Source organism: Heteronotia binoei, chromosome 5 (assembly GCF_032191835.1).
Source record: "Heteronotia binoei isolate CCM8104 ecotype False Entrance Well chromosome 5, APGP_CSIRO_Hbin_v1, whole genome shotgun sequence".
Lineage (NCBI taxonomy): Eukaryota > Metazoa > Chordata > Lepidosauria > Squamata > Gekkonidae > Heteronotia > Heteronotia binoei.
The window spans coordinates 103,902,949-103,924,252 of NC_083227.1; the positions used below are offsets into that span (position 1 = coordinate 103,902,949).

At 42.8% G+C, this 21,304-nt stretch overlaps 1 protein-coding gene across 1 annotated transcript in view; it reads right to left on the bottom strand.

Moving 5' to 3' along the window:
* TWF2 (twinfilin actin binding protein 2) overlaps positions 1-16,962 on the bottom strand; it is a 110,305-nt gene extending 93,343 nt beyond the window's left edge. Inside the window, exon 1 of the mRNA XM_060239969.1 lies at positions 16,800-16,962. Within this exon, the coding sequence (XP_060095952.1) occupies positions 16,800-16,824 (25 nt within the window). The 5' untranslated portion in view covers positions 16,825-16,962. The remainder of the gene's footprint in view (positions 1-16,799) is intronic.
* Between the last annotated feature and the right edge of the window lie 4,342 nt (positions 16,963-21,304).

Sequence of the window (21,304 nt, forward strand, 5' to 3'; positions counted from 1 at the left end):
AGATCCATAAACACATGGCAGTGCAGGAGAACATGAGTAATTTACTCAACACATTTTTGTTTACAAGGGCAGTACCTAGCTGAATAAGCTATTTTATTGAATCTGCCATCGAGAATGGCAGAGGGCATAGCATTGCATCTAGCGAGAGAAAACGCTCTGCATTGTTGTGGCACCTGCAAGGAAGATAGGTAAGAAGCCATCTTCCCTGTGCTGAGAGGAATCTCAAAGCTCAGAGGAGAGCAGATTTTGTTAGCCAGACTATTTAACTTCTGGCGCTCATTGTCTAACATCCTGTTTTTGATTTGTTGGAATGCAGCAGTAAATGTAAGCACGGTCAGTGATTCTATGGATAGGCCCATCACTTTATTTTTTTTTCTCTATATATGCTGACCAATTTGACACAGATTCAGAGAGCATTTGATATATAAAGCTCCCACTCCATAGGGTATAATGGAGTGTCCAACAGACATTTCCCTCCCATGCCCCGCTTTCTGATGACCCTGAAGTAGGGGGAAGGACTCCAAACCGGGGGATCTCCTGACCCCAACTGGGGATTGACAACCCTATTACCATCTCAATGAGGTATGGAAGACAATAGATAGCACAGGAAACCATAATAATTAAAACAACATAAACAATTAAAATACATATAAAACATAAAGCACTGGTTAGGAGGAATCATTGAAGGAATGCCAAATGAAACAAAAAAGTCTTCACCCACTGGCAGAAGACAGCAACAGACAAATCTCCCTGGAGAGAGAGTTCCAGAGTTTTGGAGCTATGATTGATGTTGCCCTCTTCTGGGTTTCCACACACCTAATCTCAGAAGGCAGGCATACCTGAAGAACTCCAAAGATGACTGCTCCTGTCAGGCAAGTTCACAGGGATTAGGCTGTCCTTCAAGTAAACTGGTCCCAAACCCTACAGGGCTTTGAAGATCAAGACCAGCACCCTGAAGTATGCCCCAAACAAACTGGAAGCCAGGGCAGACTGGAGTGATATGGTCACTATGACCCACTCAATTCAACATCCTGGCTGCAGCATTCTATACCAACTGCAGTTTTTGAACACTCTTCAAGGGCAGCCCCACATAGAGCACGTTGCAGTAATCTAATCTAGATCTAATCAGGGCATGCATCACAGTAACCAGTTATTTTCTACTCAAGAAAGACTAGCCAGTTGAAACTGGTAAAAGAGACTCTTGGCTACAGCTGCCACCTGATTATCCAGCAGCAGGTCTGGGTCCAAGAGTATCTCAAGATACTCTTGGTCTGTTGCGTGAAACCTTAAATCCTAGGTCAGACCTTCCACCACTAGTCCATCTTGTCAGGATTAAGCTTCAGTTTGTTAGCTCACATCCACTCCAAGACTGCCTCCAGGCACTGGTTCAGGGTTTGTACAGTCTCCCTGGGATCAGCTGGAAATACAAGATAGTGTCATCTGTGTATTGGTAACAACCCAGCCCAAATTTCCAAATACCTTCACCCAGTGGTTTCATAGATGTTAAAGAGCAAAGGGGACAAAATGGAACCTTGTAGCACCGTATAGGCCAAAGGCCAAGGGGCTTAACAAAAGTCCCCCAGCATAACTGTCTGAAACTTACCCTCCAGATAGGATTGGAACCACTGCAGGATCAGTGCCTCCCAATCCCAGTCCAGACAGATGGTCCAGAAGGATGATATCAAAAACTGCTGAGAGTTCTAGAGAATTAACTGAATCGCAGTCCCTCAGAGATGATTTCAGGTTCCAGTTGATGCTTTGCTCTTATTATTACCAGTTATTTGCTGAAGTGAATGGAGATAGTGTTGTTACTTAGCTAGCAGTTGAAGAGTGTCTCCTCTTGCTCATTTTCCTCTCTACTATTAGTTCTAATAGGTCTACTGATTCTGTTAGAGTTACTTCATGTTTTAAATATTTTTTTTTATTTTATTAGATTTATATCCCACCCGCCCCACAACAGAGACATCTGATACGGATTGTGATTTCCACCACCACCACCACATACAAATACAGAGTTCTTGTGCGTTGCACTGACTGGAAGCACCCAAATCAACAGCGAATGACGCTGTGAATCATTCACTGCAGCATGAACACACTCCACAAGTAATTTCCAGAAAGCAGAATAGTTTACAGTTTTGTTTCACTGACAGTGGAGCACCCCACTGCATAAGAAGAGTTCATATTTCACCAAGCACTCTCACTATCTAAACAAGGCAAGCCTCTGCACCCTTTCAGTCCTGATGCCTTCCTGTCTTCAGGTGCCAAATATATCCAACCATGTAATGGTGCTGATGTTTGTCTTGACTTGCTAAATGCAACCTTTGCTGGCTCTGCTTTGCTGTCTTTCTTATGGTACCATACATCTTCCCTTGCAACTCTGCCTACTTACTCAGTCAATTGACACCCCTTGTATAAATCTTGCACCTTTTCTGGGGTGCCAAACACTCCCTTGTCCCCCTTTTGTAACACTTCCTGCCTTTTGGGAGGCTTAAAAATCTATCTCCAAGTGAGAATTTTATTTGCCTATGAACTAGTTGCCTGCCTCAAATTTAACAATAAGAAGATATTGATATTGGGTGAAGGGTACTACCTTGAAGAATTTCATCCAAATGGAAAACAAAAGGTATAATTGAAAATGTGTCACTCATTGAAACCAATGAGGAATTAACAATAAATAGCACAACAAAATGTAAAACCTGAAGCATAACGAAGAAATACATGGCCATAATAGGAAATTTCAGTATATACTGGGATTGCCTGTCCATCTTATAACTATAAGACTTTATGCAACTCTTAAGGCCAGATTTTGGTATCGTATCAGTTTGTTGAACATGTTGGCAATATGTGAACATCCACAATGACATCAGGAAGCTGAGGTATTCAAGTACTCACATTTCTCAGCTGAATCTACCTAAGGAGTTGTGAGGATAAAATGAAATAGCAAGGCATGGAAAGCCACCACAGACCCCAGAAAGACTGGGTGAGAAATAAATCTATATTAACTAAGTAACAAAGCAGATTTCACCATTCTTCTGCAGCGGTTCTGAGGGTGGAGTGATAATCCACATTAATGATTATGAGAACATTCCTGGTAAATTAAATCTGGAACAAAAGGCATAACTTAAAGCATTTTAATGCTCCCAAACATGCAATGAAAGAATGGGAAAACCCATTCTATTGCTATAATGTAACCATGCAAGCAGAAGGTGCGTTAAGAATTAAGCAACCTGTTTTCAATTATTTTTAGAGTGCACCCTGCAGCAAGGAATTATGAATCTATTTAATGAGTTGTGAGACCAGGTATATATCCTTTGTTAATTTGGCTAGAACAAAATCAGCACCATTTTGTGCACTGTTTTTCCCTACAGGAATTCTAGGTAGAATAATTACTAATTCAAAAGTTAAACTAGCAATGGCCCTTTGTCCCTGTCCACTTTTAATACTGCAATATTATGTGAAGGGTAGAAACACTGACTGCTTTCAGATATTATTTATTTACTTCATTTAAACCCCCACCTGTCCCCAATAGGGACCCAAAGTGGCTTACATCAGTCTCCTGTCATCTATTTTATCCTCACAACAACCCTATGAGGTAGGTTAGGCTAAGAGTGTGTGACTGGCCCAGGATCACACAATCAGCTTTCATGGCAGACTGGAGATTGAAACACAGGACTCCCAGATTTTAGTGCAACATACTAACCACTGGCTAACATATTAACACTGGCTCTCAACTGTGATAAATATATGTTTTGAATGGGTACAAAAACAGTCTACCATGTTCTTGAGATTCTAAACTACGGTTTAATCCCAATTTAGAATCCCAGTTTATGAGGAAGAAAAAAATATCCAGTTTGCCCAGGTACCTCTGTTTGGATTTCATAACAAATGAGAGTTTAACTGTGACGTGTTCCCAAACAAGAACACTTTCAATTATGTTGGAGAGGAGGATGTGGAGAAGCAAAGAGATCTACTTAGGCTGTCTGAATGTGGCCACTATGCAAGCCCAGTACTTTGATCAATTACCAGTTGGAGAATGACTAATTTAGAAAAAAAGTGGGGCAATCTGGTATAATACCTAAGCAAAACCTTTTTTGGTCCTTTGTTTGATCCAGTTCAAGTTACTGTATTCAACTTCTTTCTGATACTGTACCTCAGAACAAACAAAAAGGGACTGCCAAAAAAACTCCACAACAACACAAAGGATAGAAGTAAAAAAGTAATTGGAAGGATGGCATGGCTTCAAGACCATCTCACTACTTTCTGAACAGGAAGAACAAATCAGCTGCAAAACAAACCTGTCAGGGAAATAGCTTCAACAAATCCAAATACAAGAGTAGTAGAAAGAAGAATTTCTGCAGAGCAATTTGATACAAGTGACAGAGTGCCTAGGTCAACTGTTACAGACCATGCTCTGAATGCCCAACATTTGAAATGCCAATTTAAAGGTACCAACTACTTCTAGCTATATCATGGAATCCTAAACATATAAACCCACACTACATGATGTAATGTCAGCCCCCATCTTCTTCTAATCAGGCATGAGTGTGCCTCAATTCACAAAGCATTAGTCTGTTCCTCTTTAAGGTGGTTTCCTCTTTTACTGCCCCTTTTTGCAATGGTACAAAGACGTTTTAAAGTAGCCATGTTGATTTACTATACTGAAAAACAAAACAAAGAGCTTTGTGGCTCCTTACTAGTGAATGCATTTGTGACGGAAAGCAATGGGTTAAGCATAAGCTGAAGACGCACAGGGCTGCGTCAGGTGACCTGAGGGTGGGGGCAAAGTGCTCTGAGCTCTCAGGGAGGGAAAAAAAGTTAGTTTAGTGAGGGAAACTGCTGAGGCAGGAGTTCAGTCAGTTGGAGTCTGACAGAGTGGAGGCCTGTCAGAGAAGTCTGTCAGTGGGGACCTGACAGAGACTGAGAGGGTCAGTTAGTGCCGGCCAGAAGGGCTAAGAGGGCAGTTGATCCTGTGAAGAAGCTGGAGACGGAGACGGGGAAGTCTTCCAGAGACTGCCAGCTGGACAAAACCAGCCAAGAGGGCTGTGTGTGTGTGAGTCAGTTAAGACCAGAATGGTCACAGGCACCGGGAAACTACTCTAAAGATCTAGTGAGGAGGTTGAGGGAGTGGATGTGGGTCTGAGACACCAAGAAGGGCTGAGAGGAGAGACTCCAGTCGAGGGGTGAGACTAGACACATCAATCCCAAGAGGCCAGACCTTGGCTAGAGGTGGAGAGTGAGTTAAAGGGAACGGTGAACTGTGTAACTGTGAAAGATCCAAGAAAGTAAAAGTGACTGTAAGCTTGAAACAACTGAACAAAGAATAAGCCTGTGTAAATATCTCCCATATCCCCAGTTAAGACTTTTTGTTACAATAAATCTGTGGTTTAAGTTAAAGTTCTCGTGAGCCTATATATTTTGTGGGAAGAATAAACAAAGCTGCTGGGGTCCCATCAACAGAACAAGTAAAAATACCCCGAAGAGACGAAAATATAGAGATCCAGTGAGGCCGTGAGGTGGGCGCTGCTATAATTGGTTGCCAGCGTCGGGATTTCGAAGAAAAAACCCAAAATAAGTGTCACTAAGACACACAGAAAGTAGAGGGACACTGCAGTAAAGGAATTAATAAAGTTTGGTGAAAAATTCCTGTCAGAAATGGCTCCTCCTAAGAGAACTACCACAGCCACGGGGGATGGGCAGACACAAGAAGAGATTCCTGAGGAGAATCCTAGTCAGAGCTTGGAGGCTATGAAAATACAGTTGGAATTGGCCAGAATAGAAGCAGAAAAAGAAATTCAGATGGCCAAAATTCAATCAGAGAGAGAACAAAGGGAGAGAGAAATACAGATGGCTAGGCTGGAATCAGAAAGAGAGGACAGAGAACGCAGAGAGAGGGAAGCGGAAAGAGAGAGAGAACATGAGAAAGAAATGTACAGTTTGAAACTTCAGGAGATTCAGGGAAGGCCAGAGTTTCAACGTGATACTAGAAATGAGAGGCACCTCACAGTAGAACAAAAGAAATTCCCTAAGTACCAAAAAGGGGATGATGTGGAAGCTTTTTTGTTTAATTTTGAAAGAACCTGTAAAGATTTAAGGGTTGCTGATGAGGACAGAATGATTTATTTGAGACCTCAGATCTGTGGAGAGTTGAGTGAAATCTACTCTGAACTGAGGGATGAGGAAACTTCTGATTATCAATTGTACAAGGAAAGGGTCAGAGTCCGCTTTGGCTTAACAGCAGAGCAAAGCAGGAAAAAATTTAGAGAAATCAGAAGGAAGCCTGGAGAAACATACTCTCAACTAGGTTGTCGGTTAGACAGAGCCCTGAACAGATGGGTAGAAGGGAGTAAAGTTTCCACTTTAGAGGACCTGAAAAACTTAGTGGGCTTGGAACAGTTTTATAACCAAGTCCCCTCTCAGTATAGGTGGGTTCTGAGAGACAAGAAATTGAAGACAGTAGAAGAAGCAGCTATGATTCTAGATGAGATTGAATCAGATCTAGGGAGATCAATGTGGACTGCTCCAACTAAAAACCCCCGAGTCTGGAACTCTCCAGAGAAGTCTGGGGCGGGTAACAACAACCCTGCAAAGCGGTACAGTCCACTTCCATACAGGAAGACTCAGGCTGCTTGTTTCCAATGTGGGGCAATAGGGCACTATGCCAGGTTTTGCCCAGAAAAAGGAAAAAAGACCCCACCAGCTAAGACAGTTAAAATGGTACAGAGTCAACAGAAAGAAGCAGAAACAAACCCCTCACTTCCAGAGAACACACCACCAGAAAGACCCGCTAGTGTTCTGAAAGTGTGGAAGGTACAGGAAAGCTTGGATGAGGAATATACTGAGACTGTGACAGTAAATGACAAGGAAGTCAAGGCTTATAGGGACACAGGGGCGCGTGTTACCCTAATACAGCCAGAATTAGTAAAAAGTCATCAGTATTTGCCTGGGAAAACTTACACCATAAAAGGCATTAAAGGACCTACATTTGAAGTGGCCCTAGCAGAAGTTCCTATCAAGTATAGAGAGTTCCAAGGTGATTGGATTGTGGGAGTCCTGAGTGACATAGGAACATCGCTTTTATTGGGCAATGATTTAGCTGCTGAGTTAAAGAGACAGCAAGCTAATCCTGTAAACATTGTTACCAGAAGCAGGCCAGAAGCAGCTCCTGAGGTGTGTGTACAGCAACCAGCAGAAGAAGAGGAAACAATGTTGCAGACCATCCCTGCTGCAGAATTCCTCAGAGAGCAGCAACAAGATGACAGCCTGAAGGAACTATGGCAGAGAACTGGGGAGATGACAGAAGAAGAGTGGGAGAGCATGTTTGGCTCTTTGGAACCCTCTGAGGTGGCCCAACCAGTGAGCAGAGGACACAGCCAAGCAACAGAGCAAGAAATCGTCCAGTCCAGCAAGCCTCTTCGATCAGAGTCGTCAGTTGGTATGTGTGCACCTTTGTCATCCTCTCCCAAGACAACTAATGGAACTGTTGTCCAAGCTAGGAAACCAACCGTGCAAGTTTTGAGCAGTATAGCTTCCCCATCTACATACCAGCTATGCATCACCACTTGCGAAACAGAACTGCAGCGGCTCATTCAGCAGAAGCAAGAACAATGCACCGCCAGAAGAATTGCCAAGCAGATGATGGAGACTGCAGACAACATGAGAAGATCGCAACGACGCCAGAAGCAGTGGTACGACTCCAAGTCCAGAGACAGAGAGTTCAAGTCAGGAGACAGAGTACTGGTGTTGAAGCCCAGGAAGAACAAGTTAGATGTGGCCTGGGAGGGACCTTATACCATCGCCCATAAGGTCTCCAACGTGAACTATGTAGTGAATTTAAGTGAAGATGGTGAACAATGTAAAGTGTTCCATGTAAATATGTTAAAACCTTATTTTGACAGGGGTAATTTGGTTTTAATTGCAAAGAAGGGAGAGTGTGCGGGAACTGAATTGTCGGGTTGGGGGAAAATATCCCAGGAAGAGACCCTTAAGGAGGTTCAGTTCGCCCCTTCTCTTAATGGAGAACAAAGAGGCCAGTTACAAACAATACTGGGAGGGTACAAAACAATTTTTTCAGATGTACCAGGTAAGACAAACCTAGCGTGTCACAAGATTGACACAGGGGATTCGAGGCCTGTAGCACTCCAACCATATAGAGTGACCGGCCCGAATGCCAAGTATGTACAGCAGGAGGTAGAAGAAATGTTGAAATTGGGTTTGATTGTACCATCAGAAAGTCCGTGGGCCTCACCTGTAGTCCTAGTACCCAAACCGGACAAAACTATGAGGTTTTGTGTGGACTACAGGAGGTTGAATAAAATCACAGTACCGGATGTGTATCCAATGCCTCGCATAGACGAGTTGGTCGAGACAATTGGAGCTGCCAATTTTATTACCACCTTAGACTTGACAAAAGGTTATTGGCAGGTAGCTATGGATCCTAAAGATCAGCAGAAAACAGCTTTTGTAACCAAAGAGGGACTCTTTGAGTTTACTGTGTTACCATTTGGGTTAAGGAATGCTCCCTCCACATTCCAGAGAGTAATTGATAAGATGTTAGTGGGACTGAAAGAATTTGCTCTTGCATATATTGACGATATTGCTATTTACAGTGCTACATGGAAGGAACATTTGCAGCATGTGGCCATTGTGTTACAACGAGTGAAAGATGCGGGTCTCACCATCAAAGCATCTAAGTGTCAACTAGCCATGGCCGAGGTTAAGTATTTAGGGCATGTGCTAGGAGGAGGTAAGATCAAAGCAGATTGGGGAAAGGTGCAAGCCATACATGAGTGGCCTAGACCCCAAACCAAGAAACAAATTCGAGCGTTTTTGGGCGTAGTAGGATACTACAGAAGGTTCATACCTGAGTTTAGCACGATAGCAGCACCGCTATGTGAGTGCACGAAGAAGAAGAACCCTGATCCAGTAAACTGGAATGCAGAGTGTCAAAAAGCGTATGAACATCTGAAAGTGGTTCTGACCACGGAACCAGTGTTGAGAACTCCAGAGTTTTCAAAGGAGTTTACCCTCTTTACTGATGCATCTAATGTTGGGGTAGGTGCAACTTTAAGTCAGCAAGGAGAGGAAGGACTGTATCATCCAGTTCTGTATTTGAGTAGAAAGTTATTGGACCGAGAGCAACACCTCTCAGTAATTGAAAAAGAGTGTTTAGCGATTGTGTGGGCAATAGGTAAATTGAAACCATACCTATGGGGAAGGAAGTTTACACTGTGTACAGATCATTCTCCCCTGAAATGGTTGAACCAGGTTAAAGATACGAACAGCAAACTCATAAGGTGGAGTTTACAGCTCCAAGATTACAACTTTGACATTCAGCATATCCCTGGGAAGCAAAATGTGATAGCAGATGCACTATCAAGAAGAATGTAAAATTTTAAAAGTCTGTTTGTATAGTAATGTTAAAGAAAATTAGTCTGTATAACGGAGGAAGAATGTATATAATTTTGAAGTTGGTGTTATGACAAAAGTGTTATAACGTAGTGTAACCCAAGCAAGTGTGCCCATGTCCCATTGCTCAGCAAAAGGCTGAGACCTTTCGCCTTGCGCAATGTCTCAAAAGGGGGAGGGACATGTGACGGAAAGCAATGGGTTAAGCATAAGCTGAAGACGCACAGGGCTGCGTCAGGTGACCTGAGGGTGGGGGCAAAGTGCTCTGAGCTCTCAGGGAGGGAAAAAAAGTTAGTTTAGTGAGGGAAACTGCTGAGGCAGGAGTTCAGTCAGTTGGAGTCTGACAGAGTGGAGGCCTGTCAGAGAAGTCTGTCAGTGGGGACCTGACAGAGACTGAGAGGGTCAGTTAGTGCCGGCCAGAAGGGCTAAGAGGGCAGTTGATCCTGTGAAGAAGCTGGAGACGGAGACGGGGAAGTCTTCCAGAGACTGCCAGCTGGACAAAACCAGCCAAGAGGGCTGTGTGTGTGTGAGTCAGTTAAGACCAGAATGGTCACAGGCACCGGGAAACTACTCTAAAGATCTAGTGAGGAGGTTGAGGGAGTGGATGTGGGTCTGAGACACCAAGAAGGGCTGAGAGGAGAGACTCCAGTCGAGGGGTGAGACTAGACACATCAATCCCAAGAGGCCAGACCTTGGCTAGAGGTGGAGAGTGAGTTAAAGGGAACGGTGAACTGTGTAACTGTGAAAGATCCAAGAAAGTAAAAGTGACTGTAAGCTTGAAACAACTGAACAAAGAATAAGCCTGTGTAAATATCTCCCATATCCCCAGTTAAGACTTTTTGTTACAATAAATCTGTGGTTTAAGTTAAAGTTCTCGTGAGCCTATATATTTTGTGGGAAGAATAAACAAAGCTGCTGGGGTCCCATCAACAGAACAAGTAAAAATACCCCGAAGAGACGAAAATATAGAGATCCAGTGAGGCCGTGAGGTGGGCGCTGCTATAGCATTTATTGGAACAAACTGTCATGGGTGTAACTTCCAAGTGCATAATCAATGCTAAATAATTTGATTTGGTAGTCTTCAATATGGCTTTTTCTGTAGGACATGGGAAAAAAAGGAAAGGTCCCCTGTGCAAGCAGCAGTCGTTTCCGACTCTGGGGTGATGTTGCTTTCACAACGTTTTCACTGCAGACTTTTTATGGGGTGGTTTGCCATTGCCTTCCCCAGTCGTTTTACAATTTCCCCCCCAGCAAGCTGGGTACTCATTTTACCGACCTCGGAAGGATGGAAGGCTGAGTCAACCTTGGGCCGGCTACCTGAATCCAGCTTCCGCCAAAATCGAATTCAGGTCGTGAGCAGAGAGTTCAGACCACAGCACTGCAGTATTGCTGCTTTACCACTCTGCACCACAGGGCCGCTCTCATATAGGACATGAAAATGCACCAAATCCCTCCTTGCTTCTTATGGGTGTGCACTTACAAAGATGATATAGATAAATCTTGGAGGCAGATTAGAATAATCAGGAAGACCACAACCACGGAAGTGCTGCTAGCTGACTTTCACATGGGATAAATTTGGTCAAGACTGAGGGGAACAGAACCTGCATTTTTAGAGCATGTCCATTAGATAGTTCCTTGCATTTTTAAATTTGGTCTCAAATCAGAAGTGCAGGAAGCAGAACCTGAAAAGGAAAGCAGCAATATTATCAAGTTTTATGCACCCTTCTCACTTATAGAATGCATCACCACAGCTGATCCTGCAATTTTCCTCCAACGTTCTTACAACCATGGGACTACAGCAAGTTCTACATGGATGTCATGCTTCTGGGGGCATCAACAGTTGTAAAATTTCAGGAAATTTTGAAGCAACTGGAAAGTTGGGGGGAAATAATGAAAATGTATGCATTACTTTCCTGTCAAACCTAACTTCTTTTACTGATTGAACAAAAGTAAAATGCATCATTTATAACTTAGCATACAAAATTTTACTGTTTGGAATATTTATAGAATATAAAAATAGAAACATCTTCATTTTCTATAAGAAAAATTGCAAGTATACCTAAGAGCTGCAAACTGCTTTACCTTTTGTAAGGTAAAGTGCAAGACTGTGCAAGCACCAGTCATTCCCGACTCTGGGGTGACATTGCTTTCACAACATTTTCACGGCAGATTTTTTACAGGGTGGTTTGCCATTGCCTTCCCCAGTCATTTACACTTTCCCCCCAGCAAGCTGGGTACTCATTTTACTGACCTTGGAAGGATGGAAGACTGAGTCAACCATGAGCCAGCTACCTGAACCCAGCTTCAGCCAGGATCGAACTCAGGTCATGAGTAGAGATGGACTGCAGTACTGCAGCTTTACCACTCTGCGCCATGAGGCTCTTATGCTATCACAGCACATATGTCTTTACCTTTTGCCATCTGAGAGGTAGGAGAAATAAAAATTGAACATAGGGAAAAAATTCTGTAATAAACAAACTACATTATTTGGACAGAAATTCTCTCATAGAATCACAATATGCCTTTTGGCATGTTTTGGCATTAACTATATGAAAACACTAAACTTTTAAATAATGTATTATCATTAACATATTAAACCATATTAATTGTTAATAAAATTATTACATTTAAACAAAATATCTTCAAAATAATGTATATGCCAACAGTATAGAATTTTATTTTTCAATGTCCCCCAAATTTTCCATTGGAAAAAATATGAAGTCCTCAGACTTTTTCATGCTGTACTTTTGTAATGAGTGAAATGCTTTCTAAGACAAGGTTCTTCTCATTCGAAATAATAAAAAAAACCCTCTATTTCATACGGAAGTTTTCAGCGCTTCTCAAAATTCTCGATTTTTTCCATAGAAAAAAATGAAAAAGACCTAAGTTTCATGCTATACATTTAGAATGTGAAAAACCTTACCTAAAGAGGCATTTTACTCTTTCTAAAAGGAAAAAAAACTGGTATAGGAGTTTCTTTTAATTGTTTCCTCAATAGAAAAAAATGGGGAAAGGCCTGAAGGTAAAAACAGAGGGAAAGGTGGGGTAGGAGGGTTATGTTTCCATTTCTTTGTTTTGTAGTCCTTTACATCTGTGGAGCATCCATGCATCAGAACCATAAACCCCCCCAAAACAAAACAAAAAACCTCCATATAAACATGCCCTTTGGCACTATAGTGTAAGAGTCATGTGGGAAATTATCAAGATTTTCACAAGGATGGTGCTAAAAGGAAAACAGATCAGAAGGTACTCCATGACATATTATTTTTTATCTTCCCAAACATACTGGTTGATCAGGCAATTAATTTCCTATATTTGTTCCTTCTGTGAAGCAAAGCCAGGATATAATCATCTGGTGGTTGAGCCACTAAGTGATAGTGACCATAAATGTTTTGCCAAAGGAATTACACCAAGGTGTTTAACAACAGGAAACACTCAGGAGTACTGACACCTATTACTATGCACAACAGACTCCCAAGACATAAAGCATCACTGCATGATTCATTGCCATTGAAACAGACAAAGCATTCAAGAATCTATAGCAGGTAACAATTCTGTATTAAGAGAGGTGAAAAACCTGACCCAGGAGGTCTTCAGTATCTCTAGCTTCCACATTCTTATATTGATTATGTTACATAATTTATGGCCCACTTAAAGTCTCAATTGATATTCCAATATAGTTAAAATATGGGGTGGGGGAAAAAATAATCCACAGGCTGCATTTTCTGTTGCTTCCAAAGGGGAAAAAAATTAAAAGCACCCTTGCCATATCCAGTTAGGTCATGAGACCTTCTTCTAAAACAACTGGGCTGGATCCTGTAACATGTAAGCACAATGACTGAGGATCTGTCACATGTTACCCTATCCACACACACACACACCCTTGAAATCCCTTCTGAGGCTTGCAAAGTTGTTTCTGAGGATTGCAGGGCCTACTGTTAAATCATGTGGACCATGGACTGTGCTGAGGAAAAGGAAGGGGGTGAAATTGCCCCCACCTCCCTCATCTGCAAGCATCAACTCCACTGATGCAAGAGGCAGGACAGCAATTGCACCCCCTTCCTCACTGAAGCTTCCTTAACCCGTGAGCCCCACAGTCCCAGCAATCAAGTTTCCTGGGCCATAAGAGACTGCTGGAGGGAGGGGAACACAAGGAGATCTGTGACAAACAGCACTTTCCACATAATCCAACCTACTGGTTTTCTTAAGAGATGTTTCAAGGTGTGTTTTTTTCTCACAGTGCAATTCAATTAAACAGCTGATGTTCTTCAGGCAGAGCATCAACATAGGCATTGAGTTAGGTAAAGAAAATACACAGGTGTGATTTCTTTAGGGCCCCTCACAAACTACAAATATATTGAAGTTATGAGCAGGACTATTAAACAAATTCTTAAGCATAATCAACAGCCATGCCTCAGGTTTAAATGGAATAAATACACATGATCTTGTATCTGTGTATTACTTCTTCCTTACTTCAACTGCTGTTTTGGTTTGAATTATGGGATATTCCACTATTTACCAACTCAAGATCAGACCCAAGCTTTTATAACATAAGCACATCCAGAACAGGGGGCAGGAACAAGAATCACCCCAAGGTTGCAATGATATTTAGGAATCAGGCTCTATCCCAGCAGCAACTCAACTGACACAAAGAAGATACACAACATGTTAAGGAATGTGTTATCAGAGCAAACAACTAGTAATTTTATCTCTTGTCTTGTTCTTGGGATGCACTCATAATCAAAAACAATAAACCAACACCTAAAGTTTGGGGGACTACCACTGCTAGGCACAGAGAACTATTTTGACTACTTCCTGATGGAGACAGGTTCAGTATACCAGACACCTACAAGGACTGTGACAATTCTTGTAGCCCAAAATAGTTTACAAATGCCATACATCTATGCAAGTGGCTAAAAAAATTACCATGCTAGCAGAAACCTCCTGCATGCAGTGAGTCTTTCTGACACACAGAGAGTTCTATTTTAATACTCCAGTGCTGAATCAGCTGCCCATTACCGTATTAACTGAATACTATATTTATTTATTTCATTTATACCCCATCTTCCTCCCTAACTGGGACCCAAAGTGGCTTATGTTGCTCTCTCCTCCTTCATAATAACAACCCCATGAGGTAGATAAGGCTGAGAGTGTGACTGGCTCAAAGCCACCCACAGCAAGATTGCATGGGAAAGTGGGGATTTGCACTTAGGTCTCCCAGATCCTAGTTTCACACTCTAACCACTACACCACACTGTTCTGTATAAACTGGGCAACAATATCACTGACTGATTTTTCTGGACTAGTTCACAAGGTGTAGACTAATGTTGCATGAATACCATGCATGTTTTCACTTCAAGCAGGACAGTGGCCACTCATTTTTTAAGTGGAGGCATGCACCATCCCACTTGAAGCAGCTACAAACACCCTGCACATTTATGCTCTGCACATACACCGGGGATCAGAGGTCAATTACAGTTCCCTGATGAATGCAGCCACTTCAGACACACAGTGTTGTGGTTTTAATTGGTAATTGACTGAATGGTAATCAAATTACTAGTGTTCACTCCCAAACCAAACCTGACTCAAAAATGCTTAAATTAGCTGGAATTAATAGTTAAATCCAAACAACCACAACACTTCAAGATTTCACATGCTAGTAGAGCAGTTGCTTAGAATATTCCCAAAGACAAAAATCAGAAAGATTTTCAGGCATTCCCCCATCAACCTTAACGATACAGTAAAACACTAGCTAGTTTCCTGGTGCCACCCCCTTCCCCTCCCTACAGACCCTTCATAATCAAACTTTCACAGTTAAAGAATAGGTGTGTGGATATATCCTAGACCATCCTATGTGATGACTGCCCTCTTAAAGCATTTCCCAAGCATCCAATCATATTTATTACTCAATCTCATCTTATTATACCCTCACGGTTCTACTGTCAATCCCTCCCCATCTTGGACTATTAGGGCTTGCAAAGCGTTCACTATAGTATCTAATACAATCCATATTAGCTGCACAAAATGCCTCAAGTTCCTAAGAAAATGCTATTTGGATGATTAAAATGGTAGGATGCTGGGTCTGGTTTAGGCCTCGGGTGCCATTCTGTAGCATGACACTATAGTTGCAAATTCTTAGAAAGAAGTTAAAAATAGCAGGACAAAAGGCATCCAGTTATTTTTCCTTTGTCATGGTTATTGCAGCTCAGATATGTACTGTATAATTTTACTGTAGGAATGTATTATCACTTTCTGACTCAAATTCTGCACCACCTTTGCCTTCTGTAGCACTGACACTCCTCTGCATTTCAGAAACCATTAATGAACATAACAAACAAGATTTGTGTTTCAGATTATCTTTCCTGTGATCATCTGGAGAATGCTGAAGGCACAAGCGTGCAGGCGGGTACACAGACGCACACACACAAAACAAAGTATGCAGGAAGAAAAATGGTGTCTGCAATTATGATTCACACTGCAGAGCTAAATATGTTAGGAGATCATTTAACGGCAGACAAAAAGCTGACACTTTATGGAGAAGACAGTTACAGACAAGCTCTTTGTTGGTGCACAGAAATTGCAACTGCCCCCCAAGAAGTAATGCCACCCACCGCCATGGAATTGAAATGAATGTTGGGGAGAGGGTAGATTTTATAGGTGCAGCAGAAACATGCAGATCATACTTAAAAGAAAAGGCACTAAAACTATACTGGAGCTGCTAGATAAGATACGACTACAAGGTCTCAGAAGCAAAGATGACTGTAGACAGGCAGTGCTTTCTAGAAAATACAGAGGAACAAGGGCTCCAATAGCCTATTTTACTACCATTCATAGGTTCACAGGCGTTTACCTAGAAACAGGTAATCTATGCCCCCTCTACAAGGCCATCTGTAGCTCTCTACTGACGATACCAGAAACCAACACCAAAATGAATAATTTCGGGGCAGACTGTCTGGTATTTAGGTGGCAAATGTGGGCTTAGTCGGATATTCACTTCAACCTCTATACAGCAGAAATAAGCACAGGTTCCGTCATCACCAAATCCTTTTCATTTTAACCTCCCCCCGCCCCTTTTAAACTGATCCGATTAGGGCTGGCCCTTCTATCAGAAGCCTACACTTCCACAGAGCAAGCACCTTCGCTGGTGCAAAGACCCCTCCACAACAATGAGCTAACTGGATCAGCCTCGTTGCTGGCAGCCACATCTCTGCCCTCTTCAAAAGACCGGTGTCAGGAGTGAGGCAGGTTTTCCGGGCAAGGGAAAGCAGGGGTGGGGTTGCCGGGGGAAGGCAGCCGGGCTTGACGAAGCCCTTCACTGCAGGCATGGGGGGTATAGCTTAGGCGCGAGCAAATGGAGGCGACTCCAAGCTTTGCGGGGCTCCCCGCTTTCCTACCGTGAATGCCGGTCTGGTGAGTCATGGCTCCGGCTCGGCTTCAAGAGATTCCACCCCGGCCACTGTCTCCCGGGCAGGAAACGGCTCAGAGTACAACACCTCCCGCTTCCGGGTTCCCGCTGTCTGGGCAGGAGGGGCTTGAGCCGGGTCCGCCCGTGGGGAGGGCCGAGCGCCACGTAGGGGGAGCAGCAGAATGGCAGAGACGCCTGCTGGGGGAGGACGCGAGGAGTGCACTTGCGCGACTGCTGGGCTGCAAATAGTGCCAGCCTATGCAGAATTGGGCGCTTCTAATCCCATTGAAATTAGTTTTGCGTAGGATAGCTTTGTGAAAGCGGGCCAGTGTCCATCCCCTGGCCCCCTCCAGCGACAGCAGTGGGGAAGGGGGAGACGTTTTTGACTATTTGGGTGCAGGCCTAGTTAAGGAGGGGGAGTGGTGAGCACAAGCTTTGGGTGAAGAGCGGGATACCCTGAGCTGTAAACCTATTACCGTGGCATGGACCGTTAACATAATCATTTTAGATTAAAAAAAATAGATTTCCCCACCATGAGATTGTATATACAGAATCAGAGAGACTGGCTGCTGGGCTGGCCCGGAGATATGATTGCTTGAGCTCGGGGTTCTATTATTTTACAGACCATTCGGAAGTGGATCTTGTCAATAAGTTCATGAATAGGCCCATCCGACTAAGCCCATGAATAGAACAGAAATAATAAAAATCAAGCCATCGAAGGGAGGCATGGCATAGGCTGATGCAGTGGATCTGGGAGAAGCAAACTGCTGAAAGGGTTCACTTGCACAATTTATGTCTCCACCTTAACAGTAATTATTAATTACTAAGGATGCTTGGAGGTGGGCGTTTAGTTATACTGGCTGCTGATGGTATTTCTAATGTGGGTCAACCAGATGCTGGAAGTTTTGCCTAAGGCAGCGGTTTTCAACCTCTCAAAAGATCTCTGGCATTCTTCACTGGAAAGATCCATAATAGATAAGACCAGTCTTCCCAAAAGAGAGGTTGTCCATCAAAACTGATCTTGTGCTGCAAACATGGATGCCAACCTCCAAGTGGGGCCTGGGGATCTCCTAAAATTATAGTTCATCTTGACTACAGACATCACGTTCCCTGGAGAAAATGGATGCTTTGGAGGGTGGACTTCATGACATTGTACCTTCCTGAGCTCCTTTTCTTCCCCAGGTTCTACCCCTAAATCTCCAGGAGTTTCCCAACCGGAAGTAGCAACTCACCAGTGGCCAGGGGGGACCTCCAGAGCACATCTGCGGGTGTGGATTGTGCACTGACACTTCCTCAGAGAAGACAACAAACCCGATTGCCACCAATACTCCCTCTAAGCTGTTGTGAGCAAAAATTCTACTTCATGAGCTACTGGCATCAAAGTTGTAAGCTACTGCATAAAATTAGTTTGCTCAGGGGCCATCCTTCATGAGCTAAGACAAAAATGTGTGAGCTGGAGGCTAAAAAACTGTGAGCTAGCTCATACTAACTCAGCTTAGAGGGAACACTGATTGCCACCCTGTATAAATTAAGAGTGTATGCTGTGGTTTTCAAATTGGGATACAGGGACTCACAAAGGATCCACCAGTCCTTTTTAAGGGAATCCACAATGGCACTTTAAAGGGTTCGCTGGACCTTCTTGCACCCATCTGGCTAACAGGAATATGAAGCACTCTTGTTTTTCTGGAAATGAGGGAAGGGACTCTTCACATCTTAGAGGTGCATGAAAGCTAGCTTGGAGTAAAATGTCATGTCCCTTTAAAAAAAGGTCCCCTGTGCAAGCACCAGTCGTTTTTTTTACTCTAGGGTGACATTACTTTCACAGTGTTTTCACAGCAGACTTGTTTACAAGGTGGTTTGCCATTGCCTTCCCCAGTCATCTACACTTTCCCCCCAGCAAGCAAGGTCACCCAAACAGAATTGCATATTTTCAATGAAACATAACATATTTTCATGCAGCACATTTGTGTGCAGTGCACAGGATTAAAAGTATGTTTGAGGAGACTGTAGACTGTAGAATTTGAAGCTCAAAGACTGCAGTTTCCAAACTTCAGCACCTACAGTTCTCCATAATGATTAAAAATTTTCACAGGCTTCCAAGTTCTACAAGATAACTCATTTTCAAAGAGCAAGCAGCTAACTGTGTATACTCCCTTGGGGACTTTCATCCACTTGCATCTACTATCTTACACTTGATTGGGAGAGGTTTTGCACTGGAGGCAGCAAGACATTTCCTTATTGGTTAATAACTTTTAGTTAAAAATCAACAGAACAGGGTTGGAAGGGGCCAGGAAAACCTTTCAGAGCCACTCGTAGAAATAAAAGTTTAGCACCCAAAAAAACTGAACTTGTGCTATTCAGTTGAGAAGTGTCACTGACTTTTATTAAAATTGATGCAGAGTTGCGTCTTTGTTTCTATGAAAAGAAAATCAGTTCAATTTTATACAGGAAGTAATTATAATGATTGTATCAGGGCTGAAACTCCTTGGTACCATTCGGCCAGTTAAGAGTTCCTAGGACTGAGACAAGGCCTCCCAGCAACCAGTGAGCACTTTTTTTTGGCTAGCAATCTAACATCTCCCTTCCTTCAAAAGAGGCAGAAGCCAACAGTGATCCCCTCCCCTCAGATAGATAAGGTTGCCAGTAGAACTGGAGAAAAGTGTTCAGTAGCAGGCACCCCAATGGGACAATGCATCCAGACTGAAGTGTTTTGGGAGATTTCATACAACATTGTTCCCAATTGTTCACCTCCAAGGTTTCATCTGCTTTTATGTTGCCTTTCTCTTCAAACTTGGTTTGATCCATTTTTTTTAAAGACCACAGTCAAACTGTTTCTGCATGCAGTATGGTTAAGGAAGTGCAGAATTTTGAAGGTTCTGCCCATCTTGGCAGTATTTTCTTTGCCCCAGACCCCTATGACTGTCATTTTTTTCCTCCACCAGAGTGCTGTTTTGATTTAAAAAAAAAATACTAGTAGTCATATTGCTGTAGCAGAATAACATTACAACTGTTGCCATGATCTATCAGTTCCTCTGGGTTTCCAGCTTCTATTATTTTTTAAACAAATTCTTCAGTCCTTTTCATTGCCTTCCAATGGTGCAGGGTAAAGTGTAGGGAAAGTGTTAAAGTAAGTGTAGGAAAAATTGCCACTGGATGCTTGGTTGCCAACACAAATGCTTGTGCAATTGCAGCAACCACATGGAGAACTATTCCCATGAGCAAGCAGCTTCAGTCAGATGCAACAAAAAATGTATATTGTGGTATTCATATTAAATGAAGGCAAAATACATGTAACAAGCCAATATAATGTCAATGGACTGCTATCTAGTATTGTAGGAAGCTCAGTGTGCACTCCTACTAAAGGAAAAACTGTTGATTTTATACTCCACATTTTGCTACCCAAAGGAGTCTCGGAGCCACTTATAATCACCTTCCCTTTCTCTCCCAACAACAGACACCCTGTGAGGTAGGTGGGGCTGAGAGAGCTCTGAGAACTGTGACTGACCCAAAGTCATTTAGCTGACTTCACATGGAGGAGTGGGGAATAAAAGTCCATTCTCCAGATTAAAGTTTGTTGCTCTTAACCACTACATCTCAGAAGCACGGTCCTTTACTGCAAGGATCCTTAATTCTGTTGAGCCGGTGGGCAATTTAGAATTTTGAGACATGTTAGTGGGCACCACCACAAATTGGCTGCCATGGGGAGAATCTCAATACTTTATTTAAACATTTATATCCCACTTTTCTGTTAGTTTAAGGTGGATACTGTTTATTTGAAGGTGGTGGGGATCTATCATTTAAATATACCCGAGCTTATATTTCTTATTTATCCAGTTAAAATAAATCAGCTACCATCTGCAGGGGCAGGAGGATCTTATTGAAGCAAATAGTGGGAGTCCATAAGCCTGTGCACAGTGCATTTTATTTGATACATGTGTGTTTGTAGGTTATTCAGGATCCAGTAACTGCTAAGCTGTGCCTCTTCTGCCTTTTGTTTCTAATGTTGGAGGAGCTGTGTGGTGATGATGAAGCTCTAAGTGAATTCATGCCCCAAAATAAGATAAATGGATTCAGACTACAAACTCAGAGAGGTTTGCTATCCTTAAGCTGCAGCTGCCACACAGAATTCATAGGAGGCATCTGGGACTTAGCCCCACCCTGTCATTCCATCACCACCCCTGCAGCCTTTCCATCCTTGCATCACCTTTTGCATACTTCAAAGCTGGATGCAGAAAACAAAACAACCCCTGGGGTCATGCCATGTTGAAGGTCACTAGATTTCTGGAAAACACTCAGTTCACTGTCCTGCTCTCTTGCTGGTAAAGAAAAAAACAACCCGCCACAAATATTTTCCTTGTTAGAAGGGCAAAATGCAGTCTGTCAGGAATGGGATTTGAACCCACGTCTCATTTTAGAGACGAGATCATTGGAGCAAAGCTGTTACTTTAAGTCTGACACCTTAGACCACTCAGCCATCTTGAGAGAGATATCTGA